We start from the raw sequence: 21,168 nt of genomic DNA on the forward strand, positions 1-21,168 counted from the left end.
CCTCTTTTGGCTGAAGCTTGTTAAAACAATCATTAGCCATAAGAAGAACAGTGATAACAGAAAATAGGAGTTTTGTTTACATTGGCATACAGTGGTGAATCGTTTAATAGGTGCCGCTTCACACTTCACACACAATATTAAGCCAGTTGTTTATATTTTGTGCCATATCACCCTAAAATATAAATGAAATATCCACATTTATCCCTTTTCCATAAAGGTGCAGTGTTAAAATAAAATTCTAAATATATATTGTTTGGCCTACCTTAATCTTAGTTCGTTTCGCGCTTGTCTGGCAAATTTCTTTGTCATCTCTGTAGAAATTGCGTGCTGATAGTGACATCATCAACATTATTCTTCCTCTTTCAAAGAGCAAATGAAGACGTCAAGAGATCAGAGTTGACCACCACGCAGTTTCTTCCTTATTTCAAACTCTTCATTTGACTGTTGCCTCTCCGTGTAGCTTTTTTTCTTTAACCGTGATAGCAACTTTAATGTAGGTAATCTGTCTCAGCGGTGGTTGTGGGTATTAAAGAGAAACTTCTGAGCAATAGTAGTAAAGAAGATGGCTTTACTGTTCTGCGATGCCTTTTGGGTAAGTTCTAGTTTGTAAGCCTCTCTTAAGTTAAATTTCTTACGACACAGGCTACGGGAAATGCAGTTTCCTTTACTTCTATTTTTAGAATGATGGGTTGTATTTTGTGTTTTCTTTAAGTCTCTGCTCTATAATAAAACTTGAACTGTCATGTCACTTTATTTTGATGGTCGCCCAACACACATTCTACTAAGTAGCCTACATGTCAACTTCTACTACCCCTAACTCTAACAAAACTGTCTTCAAGTAGTCTAATGAGATTTAGTTAGTACACGTGTCGTTGCAAAGTTGCATATATTTAGTAAAATGAACTATAGAAATAAAGTGTAGCTTATTTTTAAAGATGGATTTCCTTTTAATAATATTACATTTCAGTTAAATTTAAAACTACAATCTTCAAAATCTTATTTTCATATTTAATTACTCATTTTTAATGGTTGCCCAAAGAATAGTGTCCTTAGTGCTCATAAAATATACAAATCGGAATGACTACCATGTGTGTTGCGTTTGCTATCTTTTCAGGGTACTGACTTTATTGACCAATCGGGTTATGAAGCGATACTGCAGAGGTTACAGGATGGCAGACACATGTGCAAAGATGTAGAAGAACTGTTGAAAATGAAGTATGGAGTAGTTATTAATACTGGTGTGTTTCTGTGAATGTCAGTGTGTGACTTCTGCTATCCTTCACAGAGCACTAGCGGAGGAGAAGTACGGCCGAGATCTGGTGGCAATTGCTCGTAAGGCAGAAGGTCAAACCGAGATTGGGTAAGTTACAAACAAATTCCATTTGAAACACACACACTTTTGCCACTTCTGAATGACTCAAATCACTGCTTCATATTTATGCAAAACTTTCTTAGCTACAATGTGCAGTAAATGCATCCAAAAATGTGTAAAATAAGTGTTTATGTATTCATTACATTATTTGTTTTCCATACTCAGAACATTAAAGGCCTCGTTTGACAAATTAAAAGCAGGTATGTGAGGTGATGCAATTCTCTTTTACCTCCTTCCTAGAGAAATGCTTTGAATGCTATGTTCTTAACCTGATTTGCATTGTTTTCTAGAAATTGAGAAGACAGGAAACCTGCGCATCCAGCTATCTGAAAGGATAAAGGAGGAAGTTCAGAAAATAGAGGCATTTCGGGAGCACCAGAGAGAACAGAGGAAAAAGGTAGAAAATAAATGGAATGATCCAGGGCATTATACACACAAACCAGCACTTTGGTAATGTTTCCATCACAGTTGTGGTTCTTCATATGGTCAGCGTGCGAGAGTAGGAAAACTGGCACTTTGGGTTTGCAAGCACACAAGCATTAATACAGACATGTGTTGCATTTTGTAAAGAGTGTATGCCAGTGAATAATCATTAATTTAATAATGCAAGTGTTAAAAGGTGGAAGCTAATGTTTATTTTCCTAATTAGCTTGAAGAGATTATTGAAAAACTTCAGAAGCCTAAAATGCTGTTGCACAAGAAGACCATGGAGGTACGTAGAGTAAATCTGGTTAAAACAAGTATTTACCAGTGCTAAGTCCTCATATTTCCCCTTTCATTACTTGTTTATGGCGTAAATGACACATCATTCTCAGGGTCTACCCAAATTTGGTATCAGCCAAATGAGGAAGAGAGAAGTAAAAACTGAAAGAAACAGAAGCTTCTGGGCTTGTAGTGATTGTATTTGTAGAATGAATTAGGGCATGATTAGACAGCATACATAATATAAATGCAGGCTTTTATTCATTGGCTTTATGTTTGAAGACTTAAACATTTATTTTTACCACCAAGAAATGTGTAGAGAGATAGGAAAGTAAAAAGGAATGGAAACAGATGGTGACAGTGAATGAGAGAAAATAAGAATAGGCTCGTTGGTTTGTAGGTATGCATGCTGTCTCTGGATATAATAAGACATAAACTTCCTGTGTTGTACAACCACAGAAACACCACAGATCGTGCGATACGTTTTTAGACACATTTATATAACAAGCTCTGTACCTACCTTCCCGTTCATTTTTATCTTGCTCTTTTAATCACTATTTTCTTTACTGTATGTCCTACAGTCAAAAAGGTTATATGAGCAGAGGTTTAAGGAGGCAGAAGAGGCTGAGCAAGCAGTGGGGAAGAAGACAAATGTGAACACCTCCACCCACCGGCAATCAGAAAAGGTGTGAGGGCCTGAACTGAAAAAAAAAAAGATTTAATATGTACTATAACATTCTAATTCTGGAGTTTTAGTCAGTTGTGAAAATTACCTATAGCAGGTTTGTGGTCACGGTAAGGCCAAAATGAGGATTAAAGCCATGCAAACTTGTTTCAGTCTGAATGGGCATCATTCCACCCCAGTGTTATAAGAAACTGTATTACCATCAGTCAGTGTAACTTTCATTTCTTTAGAATAGACACTTTGTAACAATTTTGTCATATGTATGTTACATTCAAGATTATTTGTACAATATATGTTACACTGCTTTTCAAATAAGTCAGGTTCAAACACTGTATGGCTATTTATCAGTCTATGTTGTATTGTGTTGTAGGTGATGAACAGGGCACGGTTATGCAGGCAGGCAGCCAACCTGGCAGGTTTGTGATAACAGACTTACCTGTTGTTATGATCCTGGCTGGCAGTAAGAGGATAGATGCAATTTAATGTCTCTTGGATGATGTCAAAATAATCAACATCGTGTATACTATATATATATATATACAGGTCCTTCTCAAAAAATTAGCATATTGTGATAAAGTTCATTATTTTCTGTAATGTACTGATAAACATTAGACTTTCATATATTTTAGATTCATTACAACACAACTGAAGTAGTTCAAGCCTTTTATTGTTTTAATATTGATGATTTTGGCATACAGCTCATGAAAACCCAAAATTCCTATCTCAAAAAATTTGCATATTTCATCCGACCAATAAAAGAAAAGTGTTTTTAATACAAAAAAAGTCAACCTTCAAATAATTATGTTCAGTTATGCACTCAATACTTGGTCGGGAATCCTTTTGCAGAAATGACTGCTTCAATGCGGCGTGGCATGGAGGCAATCAGCCTGCGGCACTGCTGAGGTGTTATGGAGGCCCAGGATGCTTCGATAGCGGCCTTAAGCTCATCCAGAGTGTTGGGTCTTGCGTCTCTCAACTTTCTCTTCACAATATCCCACAGATTCTCTATGGGGTTCAGGTCAGGAGAGTTGGCAGGCCAATTGAGCACAGTAATACCATGGTCAGTAAACCATTTACCAGTGGTTTTGGCACTGTGAGCAGGTGCCAGGTCGTGCTGAAAAATGAAATCTTCATCTCCATAAAGCTTTTCAGCAGATGGAAGCATGAAGTGCTCCAAAATCTCCTGATAGCTAGCTGCATTGACCCTGCCCTTGATAAAACACAGTGGACCAACACCAGCAGCTGACATGGCACCCCAGACCATCACTGACTGTGGGTACTTGACACTGGACTTCAGGCATTTTGGCATTTCCCTCTCCCCAGTCTTCCTCCAGACTCTGGCACCTTGATTTCCGAATGACATGCAAAATTTGCTTTCATCCGAAAAAAGTACTTTGGACCACTGAGCAACAGTCCAGTGCTGCTTCTCTGTAGCCCAGGTCAGGCGCTTCTGCCGCTGTTTCTGGTTCAAAAGTGGCTTGACCTGGGGAATGCGGCACCTGTAGCCCATTTCCTGCACACGCCTGTACACGGTGGCTCTGGATGTTTCTACTCCAGACTCAGTCCACTGCTTCCGCAGGTCCCCCAAGGTCTGGAATCGGTCCTTCTCCACAATCTTCCCCAGGGTCCGGTCACCTCTTCTCGTTGTGCTGCGTTTTCTGCCACACTTTTTCCTTCCCACAGACTTCCCACTGAGGTGCCTTGATACAGCACTCTGGGAACAGCCTATTCGTTCAGAAATTTCTTTCTGTGTCTTACCCTCTTGCTTGAGGGTGTCAATGATGGCCTTCTGGACAGCAGTCAGGTCGGCAGTCTTACCCATGATTGCGGTTTTGAGTAATGAACCAGGCTGGGAGTTTTTAAAAGCCTCAGGAATCTTTTGCATGTGTTTAGAGTTAATTAGTTGATTCAGATGATTAGGTTAATAGCTCGTTTAGAGAACCTTTTCATGATATGCAAATTTTTTGAGATTTTCATGAGCTGTATGCCAAAATCATCAATATTAAAACAATAAAAGGCTTGAACTACTTCAGTTGTGTTGTAATGAATCTAAAATATATGAAAGTCTGTTTATCAGTACATTACAGAAAATAATGAACTTTATCACAATATGCAAATTTTTTGAGAAGGACCTGTGTATATATATATATATATATATATATATATGTGTATATAGGTGTGTGTGTGTGTGCACAGGATTAAATAAGTAAGATTAAATGTTTTTGCTTATGCTCAACAAGGCTACATTTATTTAACCAAAAAGTAAAAAATCTATTGTGAATAAGTAAAATATTGTGAAATATTATTACACATTAAATATATATTTTCTATTCTAAACTATTTAAAAATGTAATTATTTTTGTGATTACGAAACTGACGTTTCAGCAGCTATTCTATTCTTCAGTGTCACATGATCCTTCAGAAATCATTCTAATATGATGATTTGTCGCTCAAGAAACATTTCTTCTTATTATCAGTGAAAACCATTGGGCTGATTAATATATTTGTGTAAAACATGATACATTTTACAAATACATTTGATACAAAACAGGATATATTCCATTTTAATGCATCATTGTGTTAATCTTACTAACTCCAAACTTTTGAATGGTGGTGTAGATATGAGAGCTTGAACTATGTCTAAAAATTTTCAAGCTTTTATTTATTTATTTTTTTCACGTTATTTAATTATTATTTTTTTACCAAGCTATTTTCTTACATGTTAACATTGAGAGTTGACTTTCTGTTTTATTTTCTTGCTGGTTCAGAAAAGCAATACAGATGGAATGTTGATCAACAAAAAAAAATGTGCCAGGACTGGGAAAGCACATACAGGAGTGCATGTGAGGTAACCGTGTACAAAAACATGCATAGACCACTAAAAAGTAATGTTAACAGAGGAAGGAGTGTCTACAGAAATAAGCAGAGCTTCATGTTTTCTTTTGGGTAATGATGACTAAATGAGAGAAGACAATCTCACAGGCATGTGAAAAACAGTCATAGCATTCTGTCATACAGCTGGAGAATATTTATTGATGTGGTATAAAAATTTAGACAAGTCGAGAAAATGCCATTACCAAAAATAGTAAAAAAGGAAAATAGTTCTTAATTTACTGGCCACATTTTAAAAGGAAGTGACATTAAAAATATTCCATGTTTTGAATTTGTGTGTTGCCTTGTAGGTGTTCCAGCAGCAGGAGTCTGAGCGCATTAATATCTTGCGCTGTGTGTTATGGGATCATTGCAATCAGCTGTCCATGCAGTGTGTCCAGGATGATGACGTAAATGTCTACATTTCTCAATCTTTATATACCAAAGCCTAGCCAAATGCTGTTTCTGATTTACAGTTATTTTAACAACTGTTTTACTTTGTTTTGTAGCGCTATGAGGAAGTAAGAGAGATTTTAGAACAGTGTGACATCATCACTGATAACAACTGCTTCATTAAAATGAAAAAGACGGCCTGTCATCCTCCAGGTATATTCACCATCATCATGATTTACTTCAGAAATCTAACAGTTCAAGAGCTGACATACGATGATGTGACGCTAATAAGAAATTCTACATAAACTTACAGTCACTGCTTGTCTTCTCAGCTCCCATTGAGTTTCAGAGTTACTCTGATATGGACGCTAATGGAGGAGTCGGGATGGTTGAAACTAAGAGGTGAATGTCTGAACTACTTAAACTTAATTAAAAATGACTGTTATTTTATGGTTTTTGTAACTTGATTGTGAAACTCTACCTTTTGTATATGCAGATTATCTGTCATGCTTCCAGGGATGTCGTTCAGTGGTCAGTATTATTCTGTGAAGTCTTAAAGGGATAGTTCACCTGAAAATGAAATTTCTGTTATAACTTACTCACCCTCATGTCATTCCAAACCCGTAAGCAGGGATGCAACGAACCGATCCGATCCCAAACATTCTGAGTATCTGCCGATACTGATTCAATCCGATACCAGTGCAGTTTTTTTAAAACCGATGTAGAATTTCTATACTTCTCTGTGTTGACCTGATTGTCACTCTATTGTGTGTTAAACACAATCTACTACATATAGATAACTTCATTTTAATGAAAAATAACAAATGAAAAAATATATAATCATAATCTATGACAAAAATACTATTATAAACTAGGTTAGTGGATAATTCAGCAGCAAAAGATACTCTAGAAAAATCATGGGTGCACAATAATTTTATAAAACCTAGTGAAAATGTTTTATTTACAAATAAAAGTGAATAAGTGTAGGACTAAATGTGGTAAAATGGTACTCTGGTGCTCTTTGTATTGTTGTAAATACATTCATGAAAAAAACAAGGAAATGCATTTATATATAAATATATACTATAAAATTAAAGGACATTCCTTTTAAATCTATAGCACAGTAATGAAGGCAGCAACATGTGATAGATAGGGAAGAACAAGAAAGACTATTAATAATCTTTCATTGCGCAAAAGTATTATAAAACGAAAGGCTCCAATAAAGAGCGGCAGGAGCGCGTATGCGCATTCCTTGCGCAGAATGATGCGCTTGAAGCGACGCGGAGTCACTGCGCGCAGGCTGCACAGCCCTCCGAGTCCGCATAGAAAAGTTAAAAGTACAAAGGGAAAAGATATTGATGCGTAGTGTATTAAATCTGTGCTTTAGTTTATTTGTCCTTTTCTTTTAACAGTTTTAAACCTCAGTTACTGTGCGCTCTTGAAGAGAGTTTGACTGTAGGAACCGAACGTGACAGTTTGAATGCTGAATGGAGGATGACAGACAGCCGCGGCGGAGAGAAGAGTTTATCTGAACTTGAATTTAACGACTTAAATATTCATCTGTACCTCAGATTAAACTATGGAACAGTTTCTGAACACTTGAAATATAGTGCACGAAAAATTTATGGTGCTTTATAATATTTTTCAGCAGGGAAGTCGTGGCCTAAAGGTTTCAGAGTCGGACTCGTAATCCAAAGGTTGCGGGTTCGAGTCTCGGGCCGGCAGGGATTGTAGGTGGGGGGAATGTGCAGCCCTCTCTCCATCCTCAATACCATGACTGAGGTGCATGACCCAAGGCACCGAACCCCCAACTGCTCCCTGGGCACCGCAGCATAAATGGCTGCCCACTGCTCCGGGTGTGTGTTCAGGGTGTGTGTGTGCACTTTGGATGGGTTAATTGCAGAGCACAAATTCCGAGTATGGGTCACCATGCTTGGCCACATGTCACTTCACTTTTTTCACTTTCGTGGGGCTCAACAATAACACAATAACATCCGCATAAAATGACCGTATCGGAGCTGATACCGAGCCTGAGTATCGGATCGATGCATCACCTCCTTTCATCTTAAGAGACACAAATAAAGATATTTTTTGTGAAATCCGAGAGCTTTCTGACCCGGCATAAATAACTGACACATTCAAGGCCCAGAAAGGTAGTAAGGACAGGAGCAAATTGCAAGTCATCCTCTCTGTTGAAATCTTTAGTCATGTTTATGAAGACTGTTTTATGTACAGTGTGCGTTGTCTGCTTGTAAACAAGGCGCAGCACATCCGGTTCTATGTCTGAATGCCAGCTTCTGCATCCGCAGCAACACGCGCATACATCGTGATACTCTGACACAGACTGACAAGGAAGAGAAGAAATTGTTGAATAAAGTTATTTTTGTTTTCTTCACACACAGAAAGTAGCTTCATAAAATTACAGTTGAACCACTGATGTCACATGGACTATTTTAAAGATGTCCTTACTACCTTTCTGGGCCTTGAACATGTCAGTTGCGTTGCTGTCTATGAAGGTTGAGAAAGCTCTTGGATTTCATCAAAATATCTTAATTTGTGTTCTGAAGATGAACAGTGGTCTTACGGGTTTGAAACAACATGAAGGTGAGTAATTAATGACAGAATTTTCATTTTTGAGTGAACTATCCCTTTAAACTTGTAGTCAGTATGCAAAGAGCATTAAACTAATATACTCATAATACATTCCAGTGAAATCTAGCACAAATCTAGTATTAGGAATTATCTACACTGAACATTGCTGCCCTTACTGTACATCACAGGGTATCCTGAAGCAGGCAGTAAATCAGCTGGAACATGCACATCTGCTCAACAAACAGGAGGAGGACCTGAGAAGTACATGGTGTTATATGATTTTAAAGCTCAGGTAAATAAATACAGTAACTTTTATACTTAGAATTGAATTTAGCATGCTTTTTACAGCTTCTGTTTAGTTTCAGAAATTGAATTGAGGTAGCAGTCGGGAACTAGAATTGAAAGTAGAAATAAAATGAATTGTAATTCAAAGAAATTCATATAAACCTCATAAGTGTCATTTTTATCATAAAAATTTTGCCTGACACCCTTGTTAAAAAGTTACAAATGTCTATATACTGTTCGTTTATAAAAAAATAAAAAATAAACTTTTATAGTCTTTACAGACTGATTATAAGAGTTGTATACTCAACTTCCTGTCTCGCACATTTCTAGGAAGATGATGAGCTGTCTGTCAGTAAAGGACAAGTTGTCACAATCACTGAGAAAGGCGAGGATGGGTGGTGGAGAGCGTGGAGGGATGGAATATCCGGGCTAGTCCCTGGAACGTACTTGACCAAAATCTCACCACAGAGTCCCAGTACGCGTCTTGCTGCTGCTCATCCTGATCATAATCCCATCAAATAGAGTTTAGTAGTCATTACACAAAGTCTGTGGATTAGTTCAGCATGCAGATTGATGTAGTATGATTACGTCAGTGTAGCAATCTTGCAGTACATCATACTATGAAGACATTAGCTTTCTTGACAGGCATCTTTTGGATTTTTTTTAACAATCTTTAAGTGAATATAAATTATTCTAAAGTTGTTCGTAAAATGGTACTGATCTCCATACAGTTTAATCCAGTTTTTTCCATGGTATTTAAAAATTATTCAACAAAAAGTTATGACTTGTATTAGAATTATGAATTCTAAAGTTAATTTTTTTTTATGTATGTACTGTAATATATATAAATGTAACACTGTAATGTATACATTTAGTATTATCGATTTTGTAATATATTGTTATAACTTATATGTCTGCTAAATTTTGTAATTTACATGTTCACTCAGTTCACTCAAAAAAGGTACAGAAGCTAAAAGGTTTGTGAGAGTGATAAGTCACTTTGTTGGTCAAGTCAAGTCAAGTCAATATTATTTGTATAGCGCTTTTAACAATGCAAATTGTGTCAAAGCAGCTTTACATCGGCTTGATATAAAGCTGGGTGGCTTTATATCAGCTTTACAGTATTTAGACGGGGAAATAGTTTGTCGAAATAGTGTCATTCTCCTCTGGCCAGACAAAATCAGCAGTTTAAATCTAGGCTAAAGCAGAATCAGATTGTGCAAAGGACTCATCTGGTTCCTGTGGTCTTGTCCCGATGGCTGTCTTGGAGACAGGGTCTTCACTGGCGATCTGTCTCTGGGGCTCATCTAGGTGTCCTGGCTGTAGAGGTCATCTCTAGGTGCTGATCCACCATCTGATCTGGATACAGTCTCGATCTGGGTGGCTACGGTGACCTCAGAATAAGAAAGAAACAGACTAATATTAGCGTAGATGCCATTCTTCTAACAATGTAACAAGTATATTGGGTGTTTTGGGAAGTGTTCACGTTCCGTTTGACCTAATTAATGCAGCAACAATCCTTTAACGGATTTGAATTATAGAAATGCGATAGTGTATTATGTGTAAGCCAGGTTAAAGAGATGGGTCTTTAATCTAGATTTAAACTGACAGAGTGTGTCTGCTTCCCGAACAGTGTTAGGCAGATTGTTCCAGAGTTTGGGCACTAAGTAGGAAAACGATCTCCCGCCTGCATAGGGATGTGTATCGTTAAGGTTTTAACGGTATTACTACTCTTACCAATACTGCTTATCGATCCGGTACTTTAACGGTATTCTTATCGGTACTTTTTGTTTTACTTTGTTTCTTTGTTCATATTCTTACAGCATCTTATCTTATGTATGTAAAACACTAAAAATGCCTGCACTTCATCAATTTGTAAATGCACCAGTGTGCAGGTATTTTTAGTGTTTTATATACAGAATGTGGCGATGCAGAGAGCCAAACAGTACTGAGGAAGTTATAGGCTAGGTGGAACCTACCCCAAAAACACCGACTACGCCACCCTGGGAATTTCACCCAGAGAATGATTCTGTATTTCCTAATTACACACTACTATTGATTCACTTAAGGACACACAGGTAAGTAAACAATTCAGCCAGAGACGAGGTTCAAATTTTAAAAGAGATACAAATTTTATTCAATAAATTTAAAACACAATTCAGAACACATTCATACTTGCTGAGGCCTACCGATGGAGGAGAAAGGAGTCACAAAGGCACGAAGAAATCCCAGGGCAGGCCACCACGTGAACACACAAACACTAAAGAAAAACACAACAGTGAACACAGCAAAGAAGAAAAATCAAAATAGATGACACAGCACACAGGAAGGGGATACCACCACCCGGACACCAATACCACCACCGTCGGCAAACAACTGAAACAGACACAAACACACGATCAAAGGGAATTCACTCAACAGAACGAGACAATGTAATATTTAAAGGAAGAAAATGAATTGAAATAAACTTCAATCACAAAATAACCAAACTGCCAGAACCAACAATGGTTCCAAGAGGCAGTAAACTAGAAAAATAAGATCAATTCTAAAGACATTTCTCACTAAACAAAGGAAAACAAAATAAACAAAAAGTACAATGAAACCTTGGCCAAGGAAAACAAATTCAGTAATAAGACAAAATATAAATAAACTAATCCAGTTAATACATTTATCTAAGATAAACTAGAATCACTAATAAAGAAACAAACTAGAAATGCAAATTAACTAAATGGAAAACAAAATAAGAAAATAGAAACATTTAGCCCAAATTATAACTATAAAGAGCCAACCCCTTTTTAGCTGCATTCAACCAGTTTAAAATACTGGCCCACATCGGACTGGAGGCTCACACATTCGACCGTATGGCTGTGATTGCCCAGTGGCCGTGAAGGCAGAACGGGCGGGCAATGATCAAGTCAAATTGCTGATATAAATGTTCAAAACGTACACATTAACAGCTGTCCAAAGCGGGCATGCAGCGATCGAGTAGAGCTGGTAATACAATGTTCAAAATCTGCAGTAAAGAGACAGCAGTGCAGTCACTGCAGTGATCGATTAACGTTGAGTTGCTGGTACGTAGGTGCAAAACACACGAGGAAACAGCTGTCCCGGACAAGCAGACAGCGCGATCGAATAAAGTGCTGATACAATGTTCAAAATATACACGTTAGGCAAGCAACACTCCAAGACGGACGTACAGTAATCAAATAATGTTAAGATTGATGGAACAATGTTCAGAATGTACGTGAAACAAACAGCAATCCAGGCAAAACAGCAGCTAGTGAATAAATGCTCTGCAACTGACGTCAATCTCCAGATGAACCAGCCCAGTTCCTGTTATTTATAAAAAAAATTAATTAACCCCAAATCAAACAAATGAATCCTACCTCATGTATCCTACATACCGATCAAGCAGCATTTTGTATCACCCAGGAGGAGGCAGCTCAAAGGGTACAAACAGTACAGGCAGCTTTCGATAACCTCCGCTTTTAAGTGCGTTGAACGACGGAGTAAAGGACTGGCCCGCCCACCGGAGATCTATAAGCGTTCAATGCATAGTAAACATAACGGCAGCCGATACCAATTAAATAAAGGCAACAAACAACAACGCTGCTACTTTACCTGTAGCACAGCAGAGCAGCGCACGGAATGAGTGACCCGGAAGTATGACAAACTTCCGTCACCAGCGAGCAAGAGGTCAGTCAGACGGACTACTACCTGTATTTATGGGGGGGAGCCGGTGGCAGTGATTGGCCAAAAGAACGCAAGCTCGTTATGAGTTAACTCATACTGCTACAATCCACCCCACCTTTTGGATTGTCGCCCCGACGATAAATCAATAAAATTAAGAATACCATATACTAGCTCCAAGGCCGAAATAGCGCCACTACTGCGTTGGACACAGGGTCAGGAGGATCAGCAGCATTGTCCGCTGCCACTACCGGTCTTGGCAGGTGATAGACATTGGAATGCTGGCCCGCAGTTGACCGTGCTGTCCGACGCCTGGTCACTTCACTCCCTGCTGGAACAACCCGAGGCAAAGGGGATAAAGAGGGAGTAGGTCCTTCTGGTGCCCTGGTAGCAATAGGCACGAACGGGGCTTGCCCCGTAGGTGGCAAATAAGCTGGTAGGAGCTGCAACCGAGGAGTGGTTTGAGTAACCGATACTTGAGTGGGGGTTACCAAAGGAGCCTCATGCCTCAACACCAACAGATCATCCCCTGACAACTCGTCCTCTGACTGAGGCAGGTCAGCAAGAGGTGAACAAGGTGAGGCAACCTCACTTGAAGGATGAGCTTCAACCACTGCCTTCAACATTGCACGGTTAACCTGCCTGGCTTTGGTCGGTTCATCCACTGGTGCAATTGTATACACAGACCCTCCCTCTCTGGGCACTTTGAGGACTCTGTACTGTACAGGACCGTAAAGGTCACGGAGCTTATGATGCCCCCGTGCAGTAAAGTCACGGAACCACACTAGCTGGCCCAATTTAAAGGGCAAAGCTCTCACCCGGCGATCATGGCGGTTCTTACGACGCTCTGCAGCAACCCGCAACCTCTCTGTAGCGCCTTCAAAGGCCAACTGCAAGCGGGTCTGGTGCTCCTCAATCCACTCATGGATGTGTCCACCCACAGGATCCTGAACTCTACCTAACAGGAAGTCGACTGGTAGTCTAGGCTCCTGTCCAAACATCAAAAAGAACGGAGACTCACCAGTTGACTGATGGGGGGTGGTGTTATAAGAGAACAGGACCTGTGGCAAGCAGGAACTCCAGTCCCTCTTCCGAGACACTGGCAGAGTGCGCAACAAGTTATGGAGCGTCCTATTAAACCGTTCGCATTGGCCATTCCCAGCCGGATGGTATGGCGTGGTGCGCGACTTTTCAATGCCATAAAGGCGACACAGTTGTTGAATAAGGGAGCTCTCAAAGTTGCGGCCCTGATCAGAGTGGATACGGGCAGGAACACCAAACTTGGAGAACCACTCTACCACCAAAGCTTGGGCCACAGTAGGGGCCCGTTGGTCAGGGGTGGGAACAGCAAGCGTGTATTTGCTAAAAACATCCGTCATAACCAATACATTTTCTAAACCACTCTGGGTGGGTTCTAACACTGTATAGTCAATGGCTACAATCTCATTAGGCCGTGAGGCCAGCAGGTGCCCCATAAAACTAAAACTAGGACGTTGAGAGTCTTTGCCAACTTGGCACCTCTCACAGGCCTGACACCACTTGGACACGTCTGCGGTCATACCCGGCCAATAACAGCGCTGGCGTAGGAGCTCCAATGTCCTTTCGATGCCCTGATGGCCATGCTCCTGGTGGACCTTAGTAAGCACCTCTTCCTTTAGGGAAGCAGGCACCACCACCTGCAAGACTACTTCCGCACCGTCAGGGCGAAACACCTGCCGATACAGGACATCATTCCTCTCAACCAGCCTGTCCCACTGTTGAAGTAACGCCAAGGCAGGCCGGGACGCCCTTTGACGCTCTTCAAAGTTGGGACGCTGCTCACGTCTCCAAAACACTAAGACCTCCTGAATAACTGGATCAGCCTGCTGGAGGGTACAGATATCAAAAGTGGTGAGATGAGGCAGGACCATAACAGCAGATTGAATAGCTTCAGGTCCCTGAAGAGCCTGCCGCAGAGGCTTGGGGAATGATGTACCAGGAAGCATAGCTTCCATGTCGGCTGGGGCCGGAGGATACTGGCGGGAGAGAGCATCCGCATTCTTGTTATTTCTACCTGAGCGATACTTTACCTCGAAATCAAATGACGCAAGCTGGGCTGCCCAGCGTTGTTCAGTTGCACCAAGTTTAGCCGATGACAAATGGCTAAGCGGATTATTGTCAGTAAAGACCACACATTTATGGCCCAGCAGATACTCCCGAAATTTCTCCGTCATGGCCCACTTGAGTGCAACAAATTCCAATTTCATAGAGCTGTAGTTCACCATGTTGCGCTCAGTGGGCCTTAAACCCCGGCTAGCGTAGGCTACGGGCCTAACCTTACCATGTTGCTCTTGTGATAACACGGCACCGAGGCCACCATGACTTGCATCTACCTCTAAAATGAATGGAAGTGAGAAGTCGGCATACGCAAGCACCGGAGCACTGGTGAGCCTGGCTTTCAGTGCTTCAAAGCTGCTATGGCACTCTTCTGTCCAGTTTTCACCGACAGCTCGCTCTGCCCTTCTCTTAGACTTGGTGGCACCCAGATGTGCCACCAGCTTGTGTAAAGGGGCCGCCAGCTTCGCAAAACCCTCCACAAAGCGGCGGTAATAACTGGCGAACCCAAGAAACGACCGCAGCTCTAAAACAGTAGCCGGAGCCTGCCAGTTGGATACCACCTCTACCTTGCTTGGATCCGTGCCAACCCCCTTACTGGAAATCACATGCCCCAGATAACGCACCTCTTTCTGGAAAAAGGCACATTTGGTGAGCTTTGCCTTTAGATTTTCCCGTTGAAGACGACCCAGCACTACTTCCAACCTCTCTAAGTGCTGCTGGATTGTGGAGGAGAAAACCACAATGTCGTCAAGGTAAAGCAACAAGGACTGATTTTGTTGGTCACCAAACAGCCGTTGCATCAATCTTTGAAAGGTGCCAGGGGCGTTACAAAGCCCAAAGGGCATGCGATTCCATTCGAAAAGCCCAAAGGGCGTGCAAAACGCAGTCTTGGGCCGATCTGCCTCAGTAACTGGGACCTGGTTATACCCACTGGCCAGGTCCAGGGTAGAAAACCAGCGAGCACCCGTGAGTGCATCCAAGGATTCCTCAATGCGAGGAAGAGGGAAAGCATCTTTCCGGGTTTTACAATTAAGCTGCCTATAGTCAACACACATTCTTAGGGCTCCATCCTTTTTCTTAACAAGGACAATAGGACTAGCATAAGGACTGCTACTCTCCCTGATCACCTGTGCCTCCAGAAGTTGGTGAATGTGCTCTTTAACCAGCTCGTAGTCAGACGGAGGAATACGCCGATAGCGTTGCCTGACAGGAACATTGTCTAAAAGAGGAATGTCATGGCTAATCAGGTTAGTACAACCAAGGTCTCCATCATGAGCGGAAAAGACAGAATTGTATCTCCCAAGGAGGGACTTTACCAAACCCTGTTCTTCAGCAGACAATGATGAAAGGTCCATGACAGCTATCTGATCCTGCACTGTAGGAGCAGCAATCTGAGAGGCCACTGTGGCCACACCTAAAGGTACCTCAGTAACTCCTGTAGGCAGACTAACAACACAAACATTGTCCAATGTACCTACAACAGTGCGTGGATAAAGCAGCACATCAGTAGTACCTACATTCACCACTGGGATATAAGCAGTACCCCTTACCACCCGAACCAAGGCAGGAGACGCAAGAAGTCCAGCTGGTAGGCCAGAGCTAAGAGGTTCAAACAACACAGTATTCTCAAAGTATTGTGCTGAGCATGTGGTAGTGACTATTTTCATCACACCCCCAGGAATCCGGCAAGCCTTCCTGCCTCGCACTCTTACCTTACCAGCTGCATCATCAAGGCCACGAGTGCTGGCCTGCTGGCACCCTTGCAACGCCCTCACAACCGATTCTGGACTGTTGGCAACCACGGGCAAGTCAAACATGGCCAAGCCATGCCGACTAAACAGCTCTCTATAGCATCTGCGAATCACGTTCATCCCCAAAATACCAGGGACCTGAGAAGACACACCACCAGGGGGATCCTTAACTACCAGCAACCCACACCGCTGCAATAATTTACCACAAAGCTTAATATCAAGCTCCAAGTAGCCAAGATAGGGAATGGCCAACCCATTGGCTGCCCTGAGCTGCAGCCAGTGACAAGACTGGAGCCTCTCTTGACCCCATGGCTCGAATTGCTGGAGAAAGAAACTCTCGGTGAGTGTAGAAACCATTGAACCGGTGTCTACCAGGCAAGGAACCTCAACCCCCCCCATACACACATCTAAATGTGGACAAGATGACATCAGTTTTGACGTTTCCGCCAAATGATTAACCGCCAATGAACCAATATCTGCCCCCCCCGAACCGTGGCTCTGCAATTCGGCGGGTGCTAGTTTTCCGACGCCGGAGCAGGACGAGACTGCCTGTTAAAAAGGTAGAGGGGCAGGCGAAGGAAAATGTGCTCGAACAGGGACACGTTCTCCTTCACACTCCCTGGCAAAATGGCCAGGCTGCTGGCACCGCCTACATATTATGGGGCCATTATGAGATGAACGACCGCGCTGGCTAGAGCTCTGCATGCGGGCAATGCTTTGAGTAAGCTGGTTGAGCTGCCCTTGCTGCAGCTTTAGCATCTCTCGCATTTCACTCAGCTCAGATATTTGGGGTGAGTTAACAACCGACCGAGGATCACTCTGAACGCCACACTGGAAGCCAAGGGCTGAAGGGACAGAGTGACTCCGGCCCCTAGCGCCCCCTGGCAAACCCTCTCGCTCCCACCGAATCGCCTCTGCCCTCACCTCCAGCAAAGCAGCGGACGGCTGTCTACGCACAAACTGTTTCAACTCGCGACGGAGAGCGCCGTCAAGCACATGCTCAACAAATTGATCGCGTAGCAAAACTTCGGCATTTGGTATATCACTAGGAGCATGCTGCTTTACCGAAGCCATAAGGCTCATTAGCGCGAGGGAGAACTCTTGCAAGGTTTCCCCCTCCTGCTGCCGGCGGGAGAAAAACGCTTCCTGCAAGGCTACATAAGACTCACAACAACCGTAAAGCTCCTGTAAGACGGAAATTATCTTAGCTGGGTCCTCACGTTCGACACTGGGACGAAACTTTACTTCGTCGCGGGCTTCCCCTTCTAGGTGATCAAACAAAAAGAATGCCTGATCGGACGTTGACAAGTGGCGTGCCCTCATACAAGCTTGCACTTCCTCAATCCATTCTGTTAACCCTATGCCTGATCTTCCCCTAAACATAGGACATTTTCGGTCACGGGGCACAAAAACCAATCTCTCAGTTGTAGGGGTTCTAGTCACTGGTAAAGCAGTAGGTAACACATTAGAGGGTGCGGAACTAGGTCCAGGCACGGCGGCAGCCTGTTCCAGGCGCAGCCTCTCATTATCTGCTCTTAACTGCTCAACTAAGTCCCTCAACTCCTGTAACTCTCCCTCCATACTTATCCTGCCCAATAAAGGGGAAACTCTCCCGTTAGGAGATAGGAAGGTGGAGAAAGAACACCAGCTGCTGTTTTGCCTGTAACACAGAACAAAGAAAGAAAATGTGAACACTCTTGGACAAATCAAAATACACCCAGGACCACAAAGGAGCAACAATAACCAAATGCAACAAAATTGAACACGTCTCGGCTTTAAATTGTAAATCCTGCCGACTACGCCAAGAATGTGGCGATGCAGAGAGCCAAACAGTACTGAGGAAGTTATAGGCTAGGTGGAACCTACCCCAAAAACACCGACTACGCCACCCTGGGAATTTCACCCAGAGAATGATTCTGTATTTCCTAATTACACACTACTATTGATTCACTTAAGGACACACAGGTAAGTAAACAATTCAGCCAGAGACGAGGTTCAAATTTTAAAAGAGATACAAATTTTATTCAATAAATTTAAAACACAATTCAGAACACATTCATACTTGCTGAGGCCTACCGATGGAGGAGAAAGGAGTCACAAAGGCACGAAGAAATCCCAGGGCAGGCCACCACGTGAACACACAAACACTAAAGAAAAACACAACAGTGAACACAGCAAAGAAGAAAAATCAAAATAGATGACACAGCACACAGGAAGGGGATACCACCACCCGGACACCAATACCACCACCGTCGGCAAACAACTGAAACAGACACAAACACACGATCAAAGGGAATTCACTCAACAGAACGAGACAATGTAATATTTAAAGGAAGAAAATGAATTGAAATAAACTTCAATCACAAAATAACCAAACTGCCAGAACCAACAATGGTTCCAAGAGGCAGTAAACTAGAAAAATAAGATCAATTCTAAAGACATTTCTCACTAAACAAAGGAAAACAAAATAAACAAAAAGTACAATGAAACCTTGGCCAAGGAAAACAAATTCAGTAATAAGACAAAATATAAATAAACTAACCCAGTTAATACATTTATCTAAGATAAACTAGAATCACTAATAAAGAAACAAACTAGAAATGCAAATTAACTAAATGGAAAACAAAATAAGAAAATAGAAACATTTAGCCCAAATTATAACTATAAAGAGCCAACCCCTTTTTAGCTGCATTCAACCAGTTTAAAATACTGGCCCACATCGGACTGGAGGCTCACACATTCGACCGTATGGCTGTGATTGCCCAGTGGCCGTGAAGGCAGAACGGGCGGGCAATGATCAAGTCAAATTGCTGATATAAATGTTCAAAACGTACACATTAACAGCTGTCCAAAGCGGGCATGCAGCGATCGAGTAGAGCTGGTAATACAATGTTCAAAATCTGCAGTAAAGAGACAGCAGTGCAGTCACTGCAGTGATCGATTAACGTTGAGTTGCTGGTACGTAGGTGCAAAACACACGAGGAAACAGCTGTCCCGGACAAGCAGACAGCGCGATCGAATAAAGTGCTGATACAATGTTCAAAATATACACGTTAGGCAAGCAACACTCCAGGACGGACGTACAGTAATCAAATAATGTTAAGATTGATGGAACAATGTTCAGAATGTACGTGAAACAAACAGCAATCCAGGCAAAACAGCAGCTAGTGAATAAATGCTCTGCAACTGACGTCAATCTCCAGATGAACCAGCCCAGTTCCTGTTATTTATAAAAAAAATTAATTAACCCCAAATCAAACAAATGAATCCTACCTCATGTATCCTACATACCGATCAAGCAGCATTTTGTATCACCCAGGAGGAGGCAGCTCAAAGGGTACAAACAGTACAGGCAGCTTTCGATAACCTCCGCTTTTAAGTGCGTTGAACGACGGAGTAAAGGACTGGCCCGCCCACCGGAGATCTATAAGCGTTCAATGCATAGTAAACATAACGGCAGCCGATACCAATTAAATAAAGGCAACAAACAACAACGCTGCTACTTTACCTGTAGCACAGCAGAGCAGCGCACGGAATGAGTGACCCGGAAGTATGACAAACTTCCGTCACCAGCGAGCAAGAGGTCAGTCAGACGGACTACTACCTGTATTTATGGGGGGGAGCCGGTGGCAGTGATTGGCCAAAAGAACGCAAGCTCGTTATGAGTTAACTCATACTGCTACAATAAGATAAGATACAGTAACAACATGAACAAAGAAACAAAGTAAAACAAACTGACAAATACAATAAAACAAACACACAAACGAAATGAAATAAACAGTACTTTCATTTTTCCATGAAGGTCTACTAATATTAATGTTCAGGTAAGTAATAGTTACAAAAGTAATCAAATGAGCACTGCATAGTTTTCACTGTATGTACTGATAGATTTATGTTTATTAAAGCTATAACGTTGTTCAGATTAAGAGCTGTGGGTGATTTTCTCATTGCATTTTGTTCTTTGATTAACATTGATGGCTCAAGCTCCAGTCTGACACTTTAAGACAATATACTGACACGCATCGGATTTTCTCCCAACTGTTCTCGTCCACTTAAAACATAAAAGTGAAGACTCTCATAACCGGCCATTTTGACACATTGTGTGTGTATTTTTTGGCATATTTTTGTGTGTTATTTCGACGCGCCCGAAGCTCAAAGTGTACTTTGCTTGTCCGTTTTGGAGCACGCCGCCGCGCAGGCACACGCGCGCACACATTTCAGCCTGGGGAACAGCATCACTTGTGCACAGGGGCGTAGATTACGCGGGGGACGCGGGGGACGTGTCCCCCCCACTTTTTATAAAAAGTAAATTTGTCCCCCGCACTTTTTCATTGGACAGTTGTGTTCTCGACATGTTGAGGTTTTAATGGAGCAATGTATATAAATGCAGAATGATTTAAAATTCAAAAAGACAAGATAATTTATACATGACGTTTACGTTTCCATGGCAATCAGTCACTCAGTTTGTGACGTCACGACATACCCAGGCTCGCGCCCGCGGTCCCGCGCTGTATCCATCATTCATTAGAGGTCGAGATGAGTTCAAAGCGGCAAGAAACTCTTCACTCCTTTTTTACGAAGAAGTCAAGCAGCGTAAGTTGTTATGTGGGATCCGAATAGTGTTGCACGGTGTTCAGTGACTCTGCCTATTGCTCTTGTTGAATAATTAGCCAGTTTTGATGTTAATTATATGGAGGGGAAAAAAGCTGCCTGGACAAACATGCACTTAT

General features: G+C 41.9%; 1 protein-coding gene across 1 annotated transcript; it reads left to right on the plus strand.

The window, feature by feature from the left end:
* Positions 1-357: 357 nt before the first annotated feature.
* LOC306874758 (proline-serine-threonine phosphatase-interacting protein 1-like) lies at positions 358-20,362 on the plus strand. Its single transcript, XM_079424995.1, has 16 exons — positions 358-592; positions 1,115-1,215; positions 1,286-1,360; positions 1,538-1,572; positions 1,663-1,769; positions 2,022-2,084; positions 2,656-2,760; positions 3,130-3,175; positions 5,528-5,607; positions 5,942-6,040; positions 6,140-6,236; positions 6,356-6,425; positions 6,520-6,554; positions 8,804-8,907; positions 9,231-10,822; positions 20,133-20,362. The coding sequence occupies exons 1-15, from the start codon at positions 563-565 to the stop codon at positions 9,420-9,422; spliced, it is 1,239 nt and encodes a 412-aa protein (XP_079281121.1). The 5' UTR covers positions 358-562; the 3' UTR covers positions 9,423-10,822; positions 20,133-20,362.
* Positions 20,363-21,168: the final 806 nt, after the last annotated feature.

The sequence above is a fragment of the Barbus barbus genome (genome assembly GCF_936440315.1).
Source record: "Barbus barbus genome assembly, chromosome: 1".
NCBI lineage: Eukaryota > Metazoa > Chordata > Actinopteri > Cypriniformes > Cyprinidae > Barbus > Barbus barbus.

Excerpts from the sequence above, each read along its gene's own strand:
- LOC306874758 (XM_079424995.1), top strand. The coding sequence starts at position 563 with ATGGCTTTACTGTTCTGCGATGCCTTTTGG. Across the intron at positions 1,361-1,537 it reads GAAGGTCAAACCGAGATTGG|AACATTAAAGGCCTCGTTTG; the intron begins GTAAGTTACAAA and ends TTCCATACTCAG. Across the intron at positions 8,908-9,230 it reads TATATGATTTTAAAGCTCAG|GAAGATGATGAGCTGTCTGT; the intron begins GTAAATAAATAC and ends GCACATTTCTAG.